At 56.3% G+C, this 21,902-nt stretch overlaps 2 protein-coding genes across 2 annotated transcripts; both read right to left on the reverse strand.

Moving 5' to 3' along the window:
• Positions 1-1,141: 1,141 nt before the first annotated feature.
• On the reverse strand, positions 1,142-5,241 carry Spib (Spi-B transcription factor). The gene is made up of 6 exons (XM_021169045.1): positions 5,219-5,241; positions 4,385-4,412; positions 3,044-3,116; positions 2,563-2,795; positions 2,020-2,170; positions 1,142-1,440 (listed from the first exon to the last, which is right to left on the reverse strand). The coding sequence occupies exons 1-6, from the start codon at positions 5,239-5,241 to the stop codon at positions 1,142-1,144; spliced, it is 807 nt and encodes a 268-aa protein (XP_021024704.1).
• Positions 5,242-5,953: 712 nt separating this feature from the next.
• Pold1 (DNA polymerase delta 1, catalytic subunit) lies at positions 5,954-21,538 on the reverse strand. Its single transcript, XM_021167331.2, has 27 exons — positions 21,521-21,538; positions 16,402-16,597; positions 15,935-16,048; positions 15,269-15,415; positions 15,064-15,189; positions 14,802-14,970; positions 14,638-14,719; positions 14,423-14,552; positions 13,995-14,161; positions 13,675-13,779; positions 12,509-12,649; positions 12,284-12,394; positions 12,003-12,194; positions 11,834-11,922; positions 11,556-11,672; positions 11,223-11,336; positions 10,795-10,942; positions 9,107-9,202; positions 8,843-8,980; positions 8,178-8,353; positions 7,749-7,901; positions 7,570-7,672; positions 7,070-7,202; positions 6,870-6,983; positions 6,559-6,611; positions 6,390-6,487; positions 5,954-6,080 (listed from the first exon to the last, which is right to left on the reverse strand). The coding sequence occupies exons 2-27, from the start codon at positions 16,595-16,597 to the stop codon at positions 5,975-5,977; spliced, it is 3,318 nt and encodes a 1,105-aa protein (XP_021022990.1). The 5' UTR covers positions 21,521-21,538; the 3' UTR covers positions 5,954-5,974.
• Between the last annotated feature and the right edge of the window lie 364 nt (positions 21,539-21,902).

Consider the following 21,902-nt stretch of genomic DNA (forward strand, 5'->3'; position numbering starts at 1 on the left):
AAAAAAAAAAAAAAAAAAAAAAAAAAAAAAAAAAAAAAAAGAAGACAAGACAAGACAATGGAAAGAAATAGTCACGTGGCGCACTGCCTGACATCTGAGCATTCTGGCTGAGGCAAGGGCTCAAGGTCATCCCCAGCTACATAGTGAGAGTGAGTTCAAGACCAGCCTGAGCTACATAAGACTCAGTCTCAAAAATAAAAGGCACCAGCCTTGCCACAGCCATACCTCTGCCACACATCCCCCTCAAACACAACATACAGGTTGCGCCTCAAACAGTCAGTGTGTGAATGCAGGGCTGCTGAGAGCCTAGAGAACTTCCCATATGATCAAGAAATCCCAGAAGGGAGGGCCCAACCGATAAGATTCACTGAACCTCCCACCCTACCTTACCCAGCAATAATTCATCTCGGACATAGATCCCAGAGGGTCCCAAGGGGTGCCTGAGGCAAGAGGAGCCTGAGGCATGAGGACCACCACTAGCTTAAGAATAGCCCAGCCCGAGTTACATAGTAAAATCTCTCAAAAAAGGAAAAAGCCTGGTGTGATGGCGCACCCTTGTCACCCCAGCACTCAGGAGGCCGAGGCAGGACGATTGCTACAAGTTGGGGGCCAGCCTGAGCTACATAATGAGACCCTGTCTCAAACAAACAAAAGTCATAAACGGACGCAGAGAAAAGTCACACACAGGTGGCACAGGGTTCTCAGAGAACTCCAAACATAACTAAACCTCAGATCTAACAAGGGCTTCAGGGGGAGTACAGAGAGACCGACCTATCTGGCCAACAAAACAAGGGTTTGGGGGGCTGTGGACAGCGCCACCTGCTGGTGAGATGGCATGTGAGCTCACAGGACTCGCAAGAAGTATCTGCGGTTTCTGGAACCGTAGAGGACACCAGGGTCCCCCCATGCCCCCGCCCCCGAGAAACCTGCCATTCTGAAACCGTGTAGAATGGCCAGTGCGCCCTCAAACACGACCATCCTAGATTGGAATCCTATACATGGCACAGGAAACTCTGGGGAGGCCCTAGGGAGAGCTGAGAACCCTGACTACCCTCATATGAGGCTCCATGGGACTTAGGGGCCAGAAAGGGGTCCTTAGCGGAATGCTCAGACATGCCGGGAGGCTGGCAGCAGCGCGCTGTCAAACATGCCGGGCGGCTGGCAGCAGCGCGCTGTCAAACTGGTAGGTGAGCTTGCGTTTGACCTTGCGGATTTCGCCTGTCTTGGCATAGTTGCGCAGCGCTCGGGCCAGTTTCTGGTACGTCATGCGCTTGCGGTTGCCCTTCTGCTGGCCCCAGCGGCGAGCCAACAACTCCTTGTGCTTGGAGGAGAACTGGAAGACGCCGGCACCTGGCTCCACCCACCACACGCACTCGCGCATGTCCCCGCGTAGGAGCAACCCCAGCAAGAACTGGTACAAGCGCAGCTTCTTGCGTGCACCTGCAGGGTGTTGGATACCAGCGTTAAGAGGGGGAAGTCCGTTAAAGGAACCCCCAAATCTACGGCCCCTCGCCACCCTTAGTTTTCACAATGGAGTTGAGCCTGGTTGGCTCCAACTACTCCAGAGGCTGAGGAAAGATCACCAAGTTCAAGATCAGCCTAGGTAACTTAGGGAGACTGTCTTTTAAAAGTAAGAGGATGAGGCTTGGCTCAGTGATAGAGCCCCGTGCCTAGAATCCCTCCAGTGAGTGTGGGAGTATACATAAGATGACTGGTTTTACATACGGAAAATTAAGGTCCAACAGAGAATAATTGAATTGAAAGGTTGTCAGACACAGAGGTCTGAGGGGAGGGGGACTGTAGGTATATATTGGGTTTCCTTTGGCTGTTACTGTGTCTTTGTGCACAACGGAAACCGAGGCACAGAAAGGTCGATGCCCTTGACCAAGGTCACACAGGCAACAACCAGCATGGATCCGGGAACTTCCTTGGGAAGTATTAGTGTTTAGGGCGCTCTGGTTCCTGCATCCTCTCCCCCACACCCAGTCAGCATCCCCACTAAATCTCCACCCCACATACCTGCCTCAGATCCCCTCCCCTCGGAGCCAGCCAAGAGGGCCTCGTCTGACTCACTGTCCGAGACCTCCAGGGCAGGGCTGTCCAGCAGGATGTCTTCTTCCTCTGATAGCACAGGGCTGGGGTATGGAGCATAAGCCAAGGAGCCCGGGGTCTGTGGGAGACCAGGGTCACCTGCACATCACTCTTGGTCCTCCCCATCTCTGCCCAGGGTCACATGCACAGCACTCCCTCTGTCCTCCCCACCTCTGTGGCTCTCACTACTTGGATCTACATCTTCCTGTACAGTGTGGACACTAGCCTTGGTTCTTGACCCAGTACACCAGAGAGGTTGAGGCAGTTGCCCCAAGCTATACAGCCAGTAGATGGCATGGGTAGGACCTGCCTTCTGAACTGATGTATACAGTGCGGAGCCCAGGGGACACTTGAGCTACCTTGGAAGGGTGTTCTTGTGCTCCCCCCTCCCCCAATCCAGAAGTTCATCTCAGGGGTTGTACAAGAAATGTAAAGTGGGAGCTCTCCCTCTAAGCTGTCCCGGCTCCTCACCTGGCTGGTGAAGTCCTCTGGGGGGTATACCTGGAGACCAGGCCCCCCCGGGGCCTCCAAGCTGGGGACTGGGTCGAGGGTCCCCATGGGGCTATAGGTGGAGGGGGTAGGACCATGGCTATAACAGAGCTGAACAGTCTGGGAGTGGCTAAAGGCACCCGTAGCAGGATCGAAGGTTTCATAGGGAGCGATGGCAGGAGCAGGCGGGGCCTCTGTCCAACCCCATGTAGAGTCTGGGAGAAGGGTCAGAGTTAGTAGCTGAAGGAGGTCAGAAGACCCGCACCTCAAGGTCCCACACAGAGGGGCCTTTGTAAGCTGTGCAAATCTCTGACCCCAGAATTTGCATGGGGGAGCAGATGGGCAGGAGGTGGGGGAGGAGGTGGCTTGGGGAGGGGCTGCCCTGCTTGGGGAAAGCTCCCATGAGCCTTAGGTCACCCTCTGTGAACTGGGCCCAAGGTGGCATGAAGCTGGGGTCACTCACCAAGGCCCCCATCTGAATCTGGGTAACTGAAGGGCTTGCAGCTGTCCAGGTCGTAGAAGACTCCTTCTGGGTACTGGCAGAGTGAGGACAGGGTCATCTCAGGCCTTGGAGACACTCCCTCCCCAACCTTGGGGAAGACTGACAGACAGGTGAGAGAAGGGAAGGGCTGATGGGGACAGAAACAGATCGAGACACAGAGGCTGAATCCATGAATAAGACACACACAGAAGCTAGCATCTGCTAAGGCTCTGACCCCTCAAGGAAACCTGGTAGTGTCCAGAATGGAACTGGTACCCAAGAAACTCACTCCGTAGCTCAGGCTGGCCCAGAGCTTGGAGCAGCTGTTTAGCCTCATCCAATGAGTATGGGGTGACATGCATTCACCACCTTCTTTAACACCAGTTCATCTCAACAACTGCATGCTGCTTCAGCCACAGCCATTGTAGAGGCAGTGGAGACTAGACTTGGAGCAGATTGACTCTCGAACAACCCCTCCTGTTCGTGCAGTGGGGATGGAAACCTGTGTGCGCAGAGCATCCTCAGGCAGCTCTGCTCAGACCCCAGATCACAAGCATCTCAGCAAGTGGGATAAACAAACTATGGCCGCTCTGGTGGGCGGTGGACCATGCAGCAAAGGGAAAGAACAGGTACCTAACACACCATGGAAGGAAAGAAGCCAGGTGCCCCACAGACCTAAATATGAGTCACTTTAAACATTCAAATGAACCAGTATAAAATATGGGGTGAGTCCGCCTAGGAAGGGACTCCAGAACAATGGAAAATTTCTAGATCTGGGTCTGGTAATGGCTACAGAGGTATACACCATGAAGGCACTCACTGATGCACACCCAAGACATCAATTCTAAATAACCTAGGAGTCAGGTGTCTCTCGTGGACATCCCCAGTCCTGAGGGGTACCTAGGGAGTTTGAAAGCCAGACAGGAGAAATCCTATCTCAGTTCAAACCAAACCAAACCAACAAAGGCCAACAAAACTCAAGGCAGAAGGGCTTCGCCACCACCATAGAAAAAGCCTCATTGTTGGGTTATGAGTTCAAAAATGTTGGGGAAAATAGTGTCCAAAATACTACAGTTAAAAGGTGTAAGATCCATAACTCCAAAGAAGAGGCCATACAGGGCTAGACAGGTACACAAGGTCTCAGAAGTAGCCCCGAGTTTGAGAAAAATAACAGAAAGGTGTGGTGGGGATGGGGGTCGGGGGAGACAGAGAGACAGAGACTGGAAACTGAGGCCAGAAGTAGATGATCTAAGTAAGGTTAGTTCCCATGGGCTACACTGGGCCGCTACATACCCGGGGGTGGGGGTGGGGGCTCCAACTCACCAAACAGCTTAAGTGTGGGCCATCCAGCCTGGCAGGAGAGAGACACAGGGGCATGTCAGGGCCGCCCTCAGCCACCTGAGTCTCAAAGTGGTTGTGGGGCCCAGAGGGGAGATGGTGGCAGCTGTGATCACCCACCACAGCTCTGCAGTCTGTGGGCTGTCCCTGTGTGCGCCCAGCCTTCTCCCCCAGGCCCCCCCCCCACAACCCTATTGGGACAGGAAGTAGGGGGCGGGTGCCAGGCAAATGTCCCCCACTCTCCCTGGGATTTGCATGCACAGACACTGGGGGAGGCAGGGAAAGTAGGGGAGAAAGTCCCCAGACAGCTGGGGACAGGGTGGCCAGAAAACTGGGTTTGAGTGTCTTAATAAGTCTGGCTGAGACTAGGAGCAGCAAGGAACTAAAGAGCCAGGCTAGCAAGGAATACAGTAGGGGAGGTATGTGTGTGTGTGGAGGGAGGGTGGGGGGGATGAGCCAAGCAGTTCATTTCTGGTGCCCCAGGATGGGCAGCCAGGGCAGAACTAAGACCCAAAGGAAACGCCGGACAGAAGAAACTAGAAACAGACAGAACTCAAGGTGCAGAGGGCCAGGAAATGAGCCATGCAATACTGTCAAGGACAGACGGCACACCTGGGAGCACCTAGGCAGGATGGGGTCAGGGCGGGTTGTGGAGTGGGGGTGTCTCCAGAACATGCCATCTCTGGAACCTTGTCTAGGAAGACAGAGCTGATGGAGAATCACCCCCTCATCATCTGCCTCTGGGTGCCACAGAAGCTGAGGATGCTGTGCTGAGTGGGGTGGGGGTCCCAAGAACAGGTTTGGGGGTTACCCACTTACTGTGCAGCCTCCAGAGCAAGCATGGTGGTTCAGAGCAGGCTAGGCTGGCTCTGGCCACCACCCCTATATATATTTGGTCCAGCCCCCGCCCACCCACCCCCCAGGGGCGGGCCATGGGGGCCCTCCTCAAAAATCCCCTCTGGGAGGGGTCTGGATTGCACAACCCTCTGGTCACATGGCAGAGAGGGTGGGCCTAGGAGCCATCTGGATTTGGGGATCCCCACCATTGGGGATGGAAGGCTGACATGGAGAGAACTGCTGAGAAAGGGGAGTGAGACAAAGGATTTGCAGGCCCTGGGGACAGGATGTCAGAGGGACCAATGGTGACCAGGGCAGGATGGCAGGGAGCATGAAGCCCAGGGACAGTATGAGGACTGACAGGAAATCTCCCAAGAGCTGAGGGGAAGCCTGGGGAGGCAGACCACCAGGACCCTCTGGTGGGAACAACTCTCTGGCTATGGCGTGACAGGGAGGGTCCCCTGTTGCCCTGAGGTGTGCTAGGGGCTGCCCCAGGCCTGGACAGCACCTAATGCCAGCTGGGTGGCCACCAGTCCCCTGGGGAGGGAGGGGCAAAACAGAGTAGTAGGGTCTCATGCTGGGTTTCAGAGATGTCAGTCCTGTGTGGACACAGGCAGGCGCACTGGGGCCCCAGAGGGTTGTACAGAGTCTACACCATGAAACCCAACCTGTTCCCAAAGACCACAACACACAGCCAGTAGCAAAAAGTCTGATCTTTATTCCCTGTCCCTTGTCAGGTCACCAGGCCTCAGGGCCGGGAGGTCCAAAGCGCTGCAGCAGCCGTTCCTGGTCTTCCAGGTCCTTGCGCACCTTCTTGCGCATGTAGAAGATGGGACAGTCACGGCTGTGGAGGATGGTGGTCAGGGGCTGTTCCCAGGACTTTGACCCCTTCCTGCTGCCCACCCAGGGGAGGGGGGCTGTTTGCTTAGCGGGCACAGGGAAGCCGATAACAGCAGTACCCCTAGAGGTAGCCAGCCGTATATCAGCTGTCACCTGGCGTGGGAACCCGCCCCGCCCGCCTGTTCCCTGGGGAAAGCCCGGCCCCACCCTGGGGGAGGCTAGGCAGAGACCAAGCCCAGGCAGACCCTGCCCATTCTGCAGTGAGGTCCCACAGCTGGGTCAGGAGTCTGATAGCAGAAGGGGGAGGGCACACCTGGTACAGATGACATCCTCATGCAAGCTGCCCTGGCAGCGCTGGCACTGTGTCCAGAGGCGAGAGAACCGCTCTTCCAAGGCATTCAGGTGTGACACCTGGGGACACAGTGGCTTGAGCAGGGCTGTTCGGATCAGGCGTGCTCCAGTTCCCTCCCTGCCTCACTCACCTCCTTCTGATAGAGCTCCGACTCCCGTGGCTGACAGAACTTACACACAGCTCCTGGGGGTGGGGTGGGTGAGCACAGAGGTATTGGGACCAAGCCAGGTTCTAGTCTCCATCCCTGCATCTCTTCTCCACCCGCTGCCCATCCCGGCTTCTGAAAGTCCCCAGAGGCAAGAGAACAAGGGCCCAAGTGTGTGGGGAAAACTCCCCTGGGGAACCCCGGGGCGGGCGAGGACCCTCCGCTGGAGTGCAGGCAGAATGGAGTCCTGTGGCAGGGCCTGATCAGTGGGTGTAAGGGCTGTAACTCGGTCTCACCTTGATGGTCGATTACGGAGCGGCAGCCAATGCAACAGTTGCGGCGCTTGGTGAAGGCCAGGAGGCCGCCCACCTTGCTGGTGAGCACAGTTTTGCATCGTGTGTGGTCACCGCCTACAGGAGGGAAGCCGAATGGCCTTGTCCCTGCCTCTGCCTCTGCCCCTTCCCCGCTCACACTCCCTCCTGGGCGGCCCACTTACGCAGCAGCACAGACTCTGCACGGCCCTCACCCAGGATGGGCTCAAAGATGCGCAAGAGCGGCTTGGCCAGCTGCTGCTCCAGGTAGTACTGAGTGTCGATGGGCAGGCTGTGTTCCAGCACAAACAGGGGGTCCTGTGGGCAGGCCAGGGTCACCAATGGCTGCAGAGGGGCATGGGCTAGGGGCTGGAGAGCTACACACCGTATCTGCAGGCTCTGATAAAGGGGTGGGCCTGGAACTGTGACTCGGGTCTGGGTGGGGACCCTCAGATCGCCAAGAGTTAGTTTCCCCATGGGAGAAGGGCCATGGAAAGGGTGCAGGGGTCAGAAGCATCCAGGCTTGGAGATGACAAAGACAAATAGAGCTGGCACCCCGGGTGGGGAGGGCGCAGCAGCCAACTCTGCCCAGGGAGGCACTACACTAAGTATGGCCCAGGGGCAAGGCCACCCCAGGAAAGCGGAAGTGAGATTCTGGGAGGGGCCCAGCCCAGGTGGGCCTGACCTCCGACTTCATGTAGGCGGCCACACCCTTAGCGGCACCAATGATCACATAGGGGACTCGGTCACCCAGGCTGGGCGCACTGCCGGGGTCGCGCTTCCTCATCCTGCGGATAAGGGGGTTGGATGAGGTTTGGGGAGGGTGGAGTGGAGCCAGCTGCAGGAAGCTGTGTGGCTGCCCACCTCTCAGCCAGCTCCACATGAGCTTGCTTGCCAGCATAGTCTGCTGCTGCGCGGGTCAACTCTTTGGTGATGACCAGCTGGGAGATGTCTATGCGGTTGCACAGCAGGTCCGAGATGACGTCCTTGGCATGGGCTACTGCCCCATCAGGGTCTCTGAGAGAGAGAGAGAGGATGTCCACAGGCACTACGGGATGGGGATGCAAATTTTACCAGCTAGGATCTAGGCATCTTGCACTTTGGGCTGACACTGGGGTTGGGGTTAAGTGCAGAGGCAGGAAAGGCCACAGGCAGTCACAGCTGCTAGCCTGATTTACCACCACCCCACCCCGAGCCACCTGGGTTCTCAAGGTAGAGTATGAGGGTGAGAGGCCCCTGGGTCTGTGGGAGGCTGACTTCTTGGCTAGGTGGGACACACACACACACACACACCGGTCCACGAGGATCCGGCGCAGGGAGGATGTAACAAGGTTGGCCACCAGGGGACAGTTGTCCCTGCGCACAGCCTCCAGGCCCTTGCAGTCCATTTTGTCATGGGCATCAGAGCGGGAGGAGAAGAGCAGGCCAGCATAGCGCTTCTTGCTGATCAGTAGGTATGGAAAGTAAACCTGGAAAGGATCCATGGGCGGTGAGCCTGTGCACATTCCTCCACCCTGAATCCTGAGACCCATTAGAAACACAACAGGCAAGGAATGAATCCTAAGAAGGCCCAACACTCTCCAGCACCCCAGAAACCCACTTGACATAATGCCAAGGCCTAAAGCTGGCCCCAAAATTATGAAATCCAGACAGGTGACACTGTAAAGTCTTGCAGCCATGGGAGGAGACAGGACCCAGTGAGCCCTGAGCTGAGATAACCCTGGATGAGAAGCCAGGGGTGTCAGGTTTGAGCGTCTGGCGAGAACTGGAGCCACGTACATGCAGACAGATCCAAAATGTATCACTGGTTTGCACAACAGGGGCCTCAGCTACAACCCAGAACACTGCAAGACTCCCAGCCTGGGGACCCCCACACTACTGTACTGTCATAGGAGACCATCACTAATTGATAAGACCCCTAATGTCTCCACTGAGCTGAGTACAGAGGATGCACACACCTTCTCGAACTCCAGCCGGATGGGTGATGGGAAGTGACTGGATACCCAGTTTGCAGCCTCCCGCCCCAGAGACATTGCTTCAGCCACAGAGGAGACGCCAAACCGGCACATCACAGAGTCAGTGTCACCGTAGACTACCTGCCAGGGTACATGTGTGAGGGATGCCTCTTCTCAACCCAGGAGCTGCCATGGTAGGAAGCCTGGGAACCCTGGAGAGCGGGCAGGTGTGACCACAGGGGCCCTGGAGAGTGGGCAGGCCCTGACCTTGGCATTGGCATTGTAGCCATTTTCCACGGTGTACTTGGACTCCACAAGCTGCTTGGTTTTCTCAATCATCTGGCGCCCGAACCCAGTGACACTCTGTTAGGGGCAAAACCAGGGAGAATGAGGACACAGAAGCTGGGTCCACTGGGTCGGGGAGGACACACTCCTGCTACTTTCAAGCATCAGCCCATCAGACAGGACTGCAGCCCCAAAGTGTACATTCTCAGAGGACAAAGAGCCACGCCCCACCCCCACCCCAGGAATGCAGCCAGGGTCTCATACAGAGCAAGCAGAGGCTCTGTCACTGGGCCACACCCAGCCCCTCACTGGAAGCTTGTAAGAAACGGCTGTGCCATTGAGCTAGATCAGATCCCCAGTCTTCTTACAGGCCTCTCGCCCCGGCCGCACAGCTTCACAAACGGGTGGAAGTGCAGGCTGACATCACTACACCCTGATGTCTGTGCCATTTTACAGGTGGGGATGAGGCTGGCTGGGTACTGGGGCGTGACAAGCAGAATGCTCTCTGCCTGCCTGGGTTTCATGAGGTCATGGGACAGCTGAGGAAGCCACATCTGACTTGTCTTGTGTGCATCTGCTCTGCGTTCCTTTTTCCAAATTTTATTCTGGGATGACTCTGTAGCTTGTTATCTCAGCATAAGACACGACAGACAGGGTTGTCAGTGGCTCCTTTGGCCTAAGGTCCCAACACCCACCCCATCTCTGTGGGCTGCTAGGAGTGAGGATGGCAGGCAGGCAGGCAGGCGGGAGGTGACTGCAGCAGAGGCGTCTGGCTAGGGGCCCAGCTCCTGGGAGACACATGAGTGCCTGGGCATCCTTCCAGGCAATCGGCTTCCCTGAGCCCTTGAGTCACACCAGAGATCTCTGCTCAGGAGGTGAGGTAACAGGGACTCTGGGATTCTGGGAGCCGGAGCTGAGGTAGCAGCAGCTTCTTCTGTTAGGCGCTCAGCCTCTAAACCCTGTAACCCATCCTGTGAAAACCCTGCCACCTTGTTAGGGACATTCCCTAGCTAAATGTCCCTGACATGTTACTCCTCGCTGCGGAGACAGCCAAGTACCAGGTCTGTGACCAGACAGGGTAGCAGCACCCCAGGCTCCCTTACAATAGGATCAGCCCCAGATCACGCACGGCTGCACCTTAGGCCTCACATTCTCTCACTGCTAATCTGTTTCTGTCTGAGCCCAGAGCTGCCAATTTGGTGAGGGAGGTGGGGGCAGTTCTTTCCTATTCCTGTTTCAGCTGGTACTGGCCAAGGTCCTCACTAGGGTCCTCACACTTGGGACAGAGGCCAACATCAAGTGAGCCACTGGATCCAGTCTGGCCATGCCCCCCACCCCCACCCCCCACAGGGACGTGGGAGAGGTGAGCAGAGGGGCAGCTGCTAGGGTAAGGGTGACCCAGTGACCCAGCATCCAGAACACATCCCTCACTGGCAGAGCCCTGTAAGCTACTGTACCATAACCATTACCTGACCAGGGTCCCTGTCCTACTAGACTGTGAGCAACAAGCACCAAGGACAGGTACTCGGGTCTCTCATGACTGTACACAGGGTCCAGAGCATGATCTGACATCTGTGGCTGCTGCCATACTGGCATACCCCCTGACTAAACCGACCGCTCAGTGCAGGCAGTCAGTCATCCAGCTGCTCATCGGGGTCCTGAGGGCTTACCTGGGAGATCTCCAAACATGGCAGCTTGCCCACCTGGGCACCAGTGAAGCCATACACGGAGTTGGCACTCACTTTTAGTGCCAGTTGCCGGCCATCCAAGACCTGTCGCCGCAGGGGGTCTGTCTCCTGAGCCAGCTCAGCCTTGGCCCTAGGTGGAGGCAGGATGAAGGTTATTCAAGGGGCCCGTGGGTCTCCAGGAGGCACCCAGGCCTGACTGGAAAGCGGTGCCAAATATAGCTGGATGTGCTGTGCACTGCTCAGAACGCAGGCCCACCAGGCACAGGGTAACGCCTGGAAAGGCTCCTCATCTAAAGGAGCCACAGCTGCAGAATACCAGGGCTAAGTCAGCACGGGGGAGCTGAGCACGAAGGCGGGGGGGGGGGGGGGGGGGGGGGGGGGGGGGGGGGGGGGCAGAGCCCACAGCCCACCTCTTCCGGGCACTCAGCAGATTCTCCAGGATCTGGGGCAGGAGGCCCTTCCGTACAGATGACTTCACAAACTCATCCCCAGTGGGTGTCTTGATGAACTCGTCTGGTTTAAGGCTGGGGAAGGAGACACAGGAGGCTGGGCTTCTGAACTACCCAGCTCCCCAGTAGCCTGCCTTTCCCCAAGCCTCCCCCAGGACCTGCTCCAGCCTCCCCATCAGCCGCATCCACAGCCCATCGAATCCCTGACTCCCATTTCCCTGGACCTGATCTATCAAGCCCTGAAACCAGGGCTCAGGGAGGTTTCGGGGGGCACCCTGGATAAAGGCAGCATACCCCAATTTCTGGGCAGCCCCGGGTCGGAGCAGCGTGGTGTAGCACAGATTATGGGCCATCATGATGGATGGGTACAGGGAGGAGAAGTCCAGGGTGGCAATGGGGACGTCATAGTACCTGAGGGAGAATGGGGGAGTCAGCCCCACCAAGGCCCCCACCCCAGGGCCTTTCCTTTTTAACATTCTTACATACAGGGTCTCAAGTCGTCCAGGCTGCCCTTGAACTCCTCCCCAGTGCTGGGATGACAAGTGCCTCACTGTGCCCAGCACAGTCCTTACCCTTTGAGGGGCTCAATGACTGTGGCTCCCGTGTAGTCCTCACCGCCCTCGGTCTTCACCACAGGCATCAGCAGCCCCTGGCGCATGGCCTGGAGAAAGGGCCGAGTGAGTATCCAGGTACCTGGTAGGGTGTGCACACGTGTGTGGCCAACCAGGTGCAGTCCCTCACCTGGCGCAGCAGCTGAGACACGACCTTGACCTGCTGGCCCCGGGTGAGCAGGTACCCAAGGGGTACACCCGTGACACGCGCCATCTCCACATTGTTCACCAGCACCATAAGGCGCTCGAGTAGTCGGAGCGGCAGAAAGGCGTCCTTCAGGCAGTACACGGCCAGGCGGCGGCGCGTCTGTTCGTTCCCATTCTGGGGATGGGCATGTGGGGTCAGGGGCTCAGTCAGTCAGGGGCTCAGCCAGGGGGAAGGCGGGGAGGGGCTTGGTGGAGTGGCGGCACCTGCAGGTCGGTGATGATGCTGTGCTGAACGTCCTCCTTCTGCTCGCCCAGGAAGTGGAAACTCACAGCGTTGAGCGTGTAGGAGCGGAGCTTGTGTTCCCGAAGCAGCACCTGCGCAGGGTGGGGCGGGGCGGGGCAGGGCCTCAGAGGCGTGGGGAAGGAGCCGTTTAAGGCAGAGTGTTGGGGGCTGGCTGGCTGGCGAGGGTGAGTGGGGTTCCTACATACCTGCAGCATATCCATCTGAACGCGACCCACCATGCTGATCACCTTACTGTCCCGCCGGCCGACCTGCCTTGATTGGAAGGAGGAGTCACGGATGTTGGAGCGGAGACCAGTCACGCGGCCCAGGAAAGGGAAGCGGTCCACCTGAGGAGGAACATGGGGAGAGCCTTGCTGTGGTGCAGACCCGTCAGCTCAACTCTGAACCTGGCCTTAGGCCCTCAGAACAGGGACAGAGACCAGCCATGGCACTCCTGGGTCTGGAGAGGATGAGCTGCAGGCAGAGACTGCTTGGGTGGTACTGATCAGGGACAGAGTTGAGAGCTATAGATCTGGGGAGACTGAGAGACTGGGGGCCTGATGGGCTATAGGTAGAGACATGGACTATTGGGGGGAGGGGGCAGAGAGAAGACAACAGGGGTGGCGCTGGGGTACAGTCTGGCAGAGAGAGGGAGTCTTAAGGGAGAGGGGCTGAGGGTGAGGTGCCCAGGACGCGACGGTAGGGTCTCCCTGCAGCTGGGCAGTAAAGTCGGCTCTGCCTACTCATCACCAAATGGGCTACAGATGCAGAAAGCAGAAAAGTGATAGTGTATCCTATTCGGGCTGATTCCCCTCTGTGCATCGCCTAGGACCCCTCTTGTAACAGAGCTTGCCCTAGAAAAAGGACCGAGGGAGACCTGACTGAGGCACAGAAGAAAGGCCCAAGCAGATGCAGCCCAGGAAGGCCATTAGAACCAGGCCCAAGAGGGCCTGCCTGCCCTCAGGCTCACTGACACCAGCATCCTAGAACACCCAGAGGGTCACCTCTGCAGCCTCCTGCACCGGGTGAGTGTGCAGCTGGCTACAGTGGCTAGTGTGAAAAGGCTCACTGCTCCTTTCCACAGCACCCAGCCTTTGCCGCGCTCCAAAGCGTGCACCCCTTTCCTCTTCCATGCCCCCATTTCCCCTTCCCCCCTGTCAGTGAACTCTAAAGAAGGCCTGGCTATGGAGGCAGCGACAGTGATGCAGTGACGGTGTGGAGGGCTGGACTCTCAAGGCGCCTGCCTCCTGTCAACAGCGACGAACTTCTGGCTCCAGCTAAAGTGAGGTAACGTACACCTGGACTCCAGAGCAGCCGCTGGCCTGGGGCAAGGATGGCCTCAAGGGATGGGAAAAGATCCAGCTTCCCTCACCTTTAGGGCCTGTGCCCGAGAGATGAGGTATGGGAGGTCAAAGTTCTGAATGTTGTAGCCGGTGATCACGTCAGGGTCCATGGCAAGGATGAAGTCGGCCCAGGCCTGTGGAGGGGACGGACACAAAGGCCAACCAGGCTGTCTTTACCTCAGCTACCTTCTCTTCAGAATATCCAAGACAACCTCCGCACTTGCAAAAACACTGTGGAACTCAGGAAAACACACAGCCCCAACCCAGAGGACCCAGTGTCACCCTAGAGAAGGCTCACTGGCATGGCTGGGGACACAGGGCAGGTGGCACCTGAGGAAGGAGGACCCACCTGGAGCAGGTCTTCTTCCCGCTCATAGCTCTGCACTTTGGCGCCCAGGATGGGGGCACAGGGCCGCAGCGTGAGTGCCAGACGCAAGAATGGCTCCGGCTCCCCCCAGCGCAGGCCCAGAGAACAGATCTGGATCACGGGGTCACGCTCAGGCTCAGGGAAGATGCCTGCAGAGAGGAAGACACGGGGACCTCACTCCTGCTCGTCCCCTGTCCCGGTCCATCCACGGTCCCCACACCTGCTCACCCATGGCCTCTCAGCTCTAGCCCCTGTTCCAGCCACATGGGTGGGACAGCCCCAGGCCCTGATGCCTTTGTGCTCAGGGTTCTCTCTGTAGGGAGCACTCCTTCCACCCACTCACCCCTCCACAGGGGCCTGGCACATCACCAATGCCCAGACAGAGAGGAGCCCAGGCTCCCGGGACAAACCTTTTCGGCCAGCACACTCGATGTCGAAGCTAAGCACACGCAGGGGTGCAATGCGCTGCCACTGCCCTTCCGGTGGGTGACTGATCACATCCGACCACAGCACGTCCACCTCCAGCTGACACAGGGTGGCCTGGGGAAAGGTAGCGGGTTGCACAAGGTAGGAGCAACATCGGCACCGGGTCCTGGCTCCCCTCCCCGCCCCGGGGTACTCTTACCTTCTTCTCTGCCCTCCGAACGTACTTTCCAGCTGGCAGCTCCAACCAGTTGCATCCCACAATGTCAGCATCCACCATAAACCTGGAAGAGTGGCGTGTCAGCTGGCAAGGGCCGCCTGAGGGGACTGGGGCAGGAGTAGGGCAAAGGGGAGACAGGCCAGCACCGGATCTCAAAGTCCACGTTGGCTTCGTAGGGTGCGAAGCTCGGGGTGCCCAGGCCTGGCACTCGGACACCCTGTTCCAGGAGGCGGCGGGCTGGTGCCATAAGGCGGGGTAGTGCCAGGGTGATGCGGAGAAATGGAGAAGGGCCGTGACCGTGGTACCCAAACATGCCTGAGGAGAAAGGAGGTTGGCACACACCTACCAGGGCTCCCTACCCCCCCCAACCCCCTCCAACCCCGCCCCCCCCCCCAAGGCCACACTCACTCTCACGGGAGCATAGCTCTATAGCCAGCACTGCCGGCCCTGAGAGCTCCTTCCCACCACGCTGGTCCCGGCTGATGGCTGCATTCAGCTCCTGCTGCAGCTCACTCAGGTGCTCGGCCCCAAAACCTGGTGTGGGAGGCCGGTCAGAAGAGCAAAGGAAGCTCTGGAGTCCAGGAACAAGGCCCTCGGGTCAGGGAACACTCACCGGGAGGCGCGGGGGTGTAGAAGTAGGGGGCAAAGCCCTGTATGTGGCAGCAGACGGAGAAGCCTTCATCGGTGACCCCAAAGGCCCTCAGTATGGGCACTGAGTTCCGGGATGGCGGGGGCCCTTCTGGCAGGGGTGGTGCTGAGCCTAGGGGAGGGGTCCGAGAACACCCCTCAGGACCCGAGGCCCCACTGAAGGATGTCAGTGATGCCTCGGGGCCTCGCCCTTCACAGTCCTTCCTGATGCCCTTCTCCACCCAGAGGCAGAGCCAGCATTACAGTGAAATCCAGTTTTTCCCTTGGGGCATTGGGAATAAAACAGTGGCTGTATAGAGCCACATCCCAGTGGTCACTGAGGGATTTCAGGCAGGAGCTCTCCCACTGAGCTGTGTCTACCCCAACTCCCCTAGTGGGATCTTCTAATAACATTTATTTGCTGATGAGTGCGGAGGTCAAAAGACACCTTTGAGAGTTGGTTCTCTCCTTTCACCTTTGTGTGGGTTCCCAGGGTTGGAACCAGGCTTGGTATCACGTGCCTTTACCTGCTAAGGCCAGTTTACAGTCCTCTGAGCCTGGCTCCCACACTGAGAGGAATGAGGTGAACCACATCCCACCTGCGTGCTCTGCTCTGCGGGTGCGGGTGCACCTGCCTCCCCTGCCAACTCACCCACATAGTGGTCAATCTCCAGCTGCTGGAAGATGAGGGGCTCCGTGCTGGGGTCCAGGGCACGTAGGGTGGGCCGCCGCCACCGAGGGTCAATGTCTGCAGTGGAAAACTGCCCTGGATTGAAATGAGAGGCTCCATGAGATGAGAGGTCTTCCACAGGAGCAACTCCCGCTTGATCACAGAGGGAAGCTGGGTGGTGGTGGTGGTCTCGGTTAGGTGGTAGGAAAGCCAGGGTCATGGGCTAAAGCTGAGAAACCAGGAAGTGCAGCCTCGCTCGACACTGCAGACAATGAGCTGGGAGAATTACTCAAGTCTAAGGGTTTGAAACCAACTGGCAACAGCAAGAACACCCCTGAAACACAAGCTGTCAGCCAGGAGGGACCCCCACTGACACAGGGTCAAAGGAAACCCTTGGTAGATGGGAGCCATCTCTGTATGGGTGGGATGGGTTGGGAGGTGGGGCCTACCACCCACGGTGCCCTCTGGGGGCAGCTGCAGCTCCTCCTCTGCCTCCTGCAGCCGGTTCTCAGCCTCTATTTCCTCCAGCAGTGCCAGGTTCTCCTCAAACTGCGACGGCGAAGGCTCGTCCTCATCCCAGAGGTGCCCTCGAGCCCGCTTTGGGGGCACCCCAGAGCCTGGTCCTTGTCGCCGCTTACAATCCATCTGTGGGCAAGGTGGTGCTCAGGAAGATCTAAGTGGGACCTCATTCCCAGTTCTCTCCCTCTGACCTGGATTTGGCCACATAGCCCAGGGATCGACCTGTTTCTGCGTCCTCAGTGCTGGACATAATGCTACTCCCATAGGTCTCTTGCCTGTGTGCTGGGAACTGAACTCAAGTCTTCATGCCTGCACAGCAGACACTACCCACTCAGTCGCCTCCCCAACCCCTGTATTCATAAACTGACAGCTGACTAGGTGACGGGAGACACAAGAGGAAGGAAGTGGGTCTCTAGAAACTTGCCTTTGATGGATGGCTAGGCCCCAGCCTCCCCAGCCCCTCAGAACTAGCTGAACCCAGTGACACAAACCGAAGCTCTGAGCCAAACCAGACCTGGCTGTTTCTCTCAGGTCTCTGAGGAGACGAGGAGCCTCCAAGGTCTGAGAGAAACCTTTTCTCAAAAACCAAGGCAGGCAGTGCCTGAGGCGTGATATCCAGGCTCTACTTCTGGCATCCACACACACCCATGGATGAGCACAAATCCAACAATGGAGTTACTTGCGTGGCTGCTTGTCTCCCCACAGTGTCACCAGCTGGGGACCACTATCACCAGGAAGCAAGTAGACCTGGATGCTTAAAACACTCAGGATCGGGCTGGGGAGATGGCTCAGCAGGCAAGAGCACTGACTGCTCTTCCAAAGGTCCTGAGTTCAAATCCCACCAACACATGGTGGCTCAGAAGTCAGCCAGTGTACTTATGTATAATAAATGAATCTTTGGGCCGGAGCGAGCAGGGACTGAGCAAGCGGGCCCTGACCAGAGTGAGCAGAGGTCCTAAAAATTCAATTCCCAACAACCACATAAAGGCCCACAACCATCTTTACAGCTATAGTGTGCTCACATTTGTCTACCAAGCTGCTCACACTGTGGACCACAACCCCAAGTGGACCCAGGACCGCCATGAGAAGCTCGGCAACAGCTGACACCCCAAAGCCAACTTAGAACACAAAGGTAATGAACCCAGGGTTTCTGGCAGTGGCCACCATCTTATGTACTGAGTCAATGTCTTTACTGTAGCCTCTGCTCTTATAGAAATATAATGGACCAATTACCAGAAACAGAGACAGACCGTGTTTTCCTGCTGCCCCTCAGCACGCTCTGGTTTGTAGTACGTTAGAATGTTATAAAAGATGACTGTTAGCAGGGCAGCCATCCACATTGCTGTGAACAGTCCCTCATACCTGCTCTATAAGCAGCCTTACTAAACTCACTGGCTTAAAAGGGAGGGGGGGGGGCTGTGCTGAGTTTGGGTAGTGGTGCACACCTGGAGGCCAGTCGGATCTAGAGTGAGTTCCAGGACAGCCGAGTTTAGAGAAACCTGTCTCGGGGGGTGGGGGTAAGGGGTGTTTGTGTGCTTAGAGGTAACCATGGTCCAGCACCTGCTACACCATGCTGGTGTTCCTACAATACAGCACATAATAAAATGAGGTTGGACCGAATCCCTAGTGATGAGCTTGTATACCTGTGCTCCAAGGAAATTGGGAAAGCATCCGAACTGGCATGTGGTGTGCACCCAGGCCAACTTCACAGCGTTTGTGTAAGGCCTGAAGTTCTTATGAGACTGAATAAAACAAAACACACAACAGCAGAGCCTGCAAGGGTCCCATGTGTGCTGTGTCTGTGACAGGGTCAGCATGCTTTCCTTATGGAGGGACAGTCACCGACATTGTGTCGGAGGCACATGCGCAGTCAGAAAAAAGAACCTAAGACTTTTTGTTGCTGTTGTTGTTTGAGACTGGGTTTCTTTGTGTAACCCCAGCTGTCCTGGAACTCAAGAGATCTGTCTGCCTCTGCCTCCCAAGTGCTGGGATTAAAGGCGTGCGCCACCACTGCCCGGCTTATATACTTTTTTAAGTAATTAAAAGTAAGATCTTGGGCTGGTGAGATGGCTCAGTGGGTAAGAGCACCTGACTGCTCTTCCGAAGGTCCAGAGTTCAAATTCCAGCAACCACATGGTGGCTCACAACCATCCGCAACGAGATCTGGCGCCCTCTTCTGGAGTGTCTGAAGACAGCTACAGTGTACTTACATATAATAAATAAATAAATAAATAAATAAATCTTAAAAAAAAAAAAAAAAAGTAAGATCTTGGAAAGAAAACACAAGGCCCCCTTTGTTCCCAGCACCAGCAAATAACTGTAAGGCCAGCACCATGGCTCTGCCGCCCCCTTCTGGCCTCAGGGGAAACTGCACACACGCACGCATGCACACAAGCAACTAAAAAGAAAATTCTTGGGGGCTGGTGAGGTGGCTCAGAGCACTGGCTGCTCTTGCAGAGGACCTGGGTTCGGTTCCCAGCACCAGCTCATCAGTAACTCTAATTCCAGAAGATCTGACAGCAAGGGTTACTTCAGGCACTACAAGCGCATTGTGTACGTATGCACATACAGGCAAACACTCCAAAGTATAAATAAATCAATCTTAAAAAGCTCTTGGGCCACAAGACTGCTAGCTTCTATAGAGTGATGAGACTGTTGGTATCTGAGGATGTATGGAGGAATGTTCTGGATGGAGTTTGCCTCCCACACACTTGTGCAGTTAACTAAATATAAATCACACCTCAGTCAAAAAACACAGGTGTTAAAAGCTGCAAGCAATTCCATATGCAAGGGTTGACCCTAACAGGTCAGGGCACATGAAGAACCTGATTTTACAAGGTTATTTCCGGTACCATTGTTTAAAATCTCTAAGGACTGGAAACCACCTAAATGTCCTCCCCAGGGGGACAAGTTTCAAGAGTCCCTTAGTACCATTCAATGGAGTACTATGCAGCTGTATAAAGAAATGAGGAAGCCATACGATAATGTGAAAGGTCTCAAAGAGGCTTTGTCTCTAGTAGGTAAATCAAGGTGTGGAATGGCCTGCTTCTACTTTTGTTTTATATTTTAAAAAAGACAAAGACATCTAAAGAAAGGATTATCCTGCAGCTAGTTACCTGGGAAACTAGATGGGAGTATCGTGAGTTCAAGCTTAGCCCCACACTGCATTGCAAGATCAGATTTTAAAAAGCTGGGGGTAAGGCTCTGGGTTTAGAGTAGGGACTGCAGCTACCCTGTCAGTCTCCTAAGTATAGGAGAAGCCAGTCAAGGAAAGGCAGGCAGGTATGGCTATGGACCAACTGCATGCTAGGAACGACCTGCACTGCCCCATGTCGAGCTGGCAGATCAGGTCCCTGTGCTGATGCAAGTGGATGCTGCTTTTAGGGGGATCCTGGGTAGGGTGCTGGTGGTGAAATATCATGCCAGTTACAACTTCCAAACAGTTCAACCGAACACACAAGTGCACACGCTGCACTAATAAAGCTGCTGGACACCACTGAGGACCACTGACATGGGGACATGGCTTTGCACTGCACAGAAAAAAAGCATCCCTCCATCACCAGGTCAGGAAGCATGCATATGCATGCACACACACACACACACACACACACACACACAGCTCCTGGAAGGAGGCAGGGGAAGCAGTGGAGCTGGCTCCCACAGACCAGAGTGGGAAGGCGGTGCAATGACAAACAGTAGCTTTGCAAGTAAGTCACTCACAACATACCTCCCAGATATAAGCCAATCTATACTGGGTCTGCCAGCACCCATAAGCCAAGATGTATGCCTCGAGGGCAAATTCAAAGCCAAGTCTGAGCTAGAAAGCCTGAGTCTCAAAAGCCAGTAGAGGTCTGGGGATTTAACTCAGCAGGGCTCAATACTGAGTCCCACCCCAGCCCCTCACTGAGGAATTCTAGGCTGTACCACTAACTACATCCTGGCCCTTTTATTCATTTTGAGACATCATCTCACCAAGCTGCCCTAGCAGGCTTAGAACATGCGATCCTCCTGCCTCCAAAGGCTGAACAATTGTTTCATGTCACCTCTCCCAGGGCTGCCAGATCCAAGGATTCCTGTACCTCTCCTGGAGGGGTGGCCCCTCAAGCATCTCCACTCCCACAAACTGCTTCTGTCACCTCAGTCTCCCCTTTTCCCGGACAGGGATGTTCCCAAGATAACTAACTATCTTGGAGGCACAACGTTCCCATTCCTCTCAGGACAGTCAGACCCAGGTGCAAGCCCCACTCGCTAGAGGGATGCTCTCTGAAGCTGCAGCATCCTGCAGGACAGCTGTCTTCACTCCCACTCCCGCTGTGGTGATGGTGGCACACTAAAACAGTAACCATTCATTTTCCCCAGGGTACCTCACACACTGCCAGCTTCACACCTGGCTCCTCTCCTGGGACCCTGCAGTGACAGTTGCTCTGGGACTGTGGGATATGTCTCAACTCCCCCACCAAACACCAGACTGGGTAAGCAGACTGTCCCATCTAGTACCAATTTGCTTGTTCTACTTAGTATATAAAGCATCACATGGGGCCCAGTGTGACAGCGGAATGGATATATGAGCTTGTTGGCCAAGCTGAACAGCCTGAGTTAGATCATAGGGAATCCACATGGCGGAAAGAGACAACGCCACAAAGTTGTCCTCAGGTCTCCACGTGCGCACCATAGCGCACGCACTAAGAAAAAAACAAACTCGGAGATCCGCTTGCCTCTGCCTCACGAGTGCGGGGGATAAAAGTGCGCCACTATTCCCGGCTCATTCCTACTTCTTGCTGTACTTTCTGATACGGTCGCCTTGCCTCTCGAACAGCGGAACAGGCACCAACGCCCTGCACCTCCGGCCCCTCCCGGCCGGCTAGCGTGCAAGCCGCTAAGCCCACACCCGGACAGTCCAGCGCACCCCGGGTCCTAAGCTCCAGGGGGTCTGTCCTTTGCACTGCCAGCCTTGCCCTCTCCTGCCCCCAGCTGCAGACATTCCGCGAGCACTCTGCTCGAGGCGTCAGCTGCGCGACCGAGCGCCCCATACTCTTCTTCCTTACTTACCGCCTCAAACAGCTTTTCCCGCCACAAGATACGCCGCCGTGACCCCTGAACCCTCTGCGCGCAGGCCCAGAGCTGCGGCGCGCCCGCTGGGTCCCGCCCCTGGCCCGCTTGGGCAGTCAAACCACGTCCCACTCTGGGAGGACCCACAACCACGCCTCTCGCAAGTGGCCCCGCCCATGACGCTAACGGCACAAGGACACGCCCCCAGCATCCTGGCTCTCGAACGGGCTTGGCCTGTGGTCCCCGAGCGCCTACTGCAGGAGCGTTAAAAGACTGCCACAGTGGGTGCTACCCTGATGCTTTGCTAAAAGCAAGCTTCTTTTCTGTTTTCCTCAGAGTCCCTACATGCCCAGGTTCCTGTATAACTTCTGTTGCCCCACAA

Source organism: Mus caroli, chromosome 7 (genome assembly GCF_900094665.2).
Source record: "Mus caroli chromosome 7, CAROLI_EIJ_v1.1, whole genome shotgun sequence".
In the NCBI taxonomy this organism is placed as follows: Eukaryota; Metazoa; Chordata; class Mammalia; order Rodentia; family Muridae; genus Mus; species Mus caroli.

Excerpts from the sequence above, each read along its gene's own strand:
- Spib (XM_021169045.1), bottom strand. The coding sequence starts at position 5,241 with ATGCTTGCTCTGGAGGCTGCACA. Across the intron at positions 3,117-4,384 it reads GCCCACACTTAAGCTGTTTG|TACCCAGAAGGAGTCTTCTA; the intron begins GTGAGTTGGAGC and ends TCACTCTGCCAG. Across the intron at positions 1,441-2,019 it reads GGGGAGGGGATCTGAGGCAG|GTGCACGCAAGAAGCTGCGC; the intron begins GTATGTGGGGTG and ends AACACCCTGCAG.
- Pold1 (XM_021167331.2), bottom strand. The coding sequence starts at position 16,597 with ATGGATTGTAAGCGGCGACAAGGACCAGGCTCTGGGGTGCCCCCAAAG. Across the intron at positions 15,416-15,934 it reads GGAGATTGACCACTATGTGG|GCTCAGCACCACCCCTGCCA; the intron begins GTGAGTTGGCAG and ends CCCCTCCCCTAG. Across the intron at positions 6,488-6,558 it reads CGGAGCTCTATCAGAAGGAG|GTGTCACACCTGAATGCCTT; the intron begins GTGAGTGAGGCA and ends CTGTGTCCCCAG.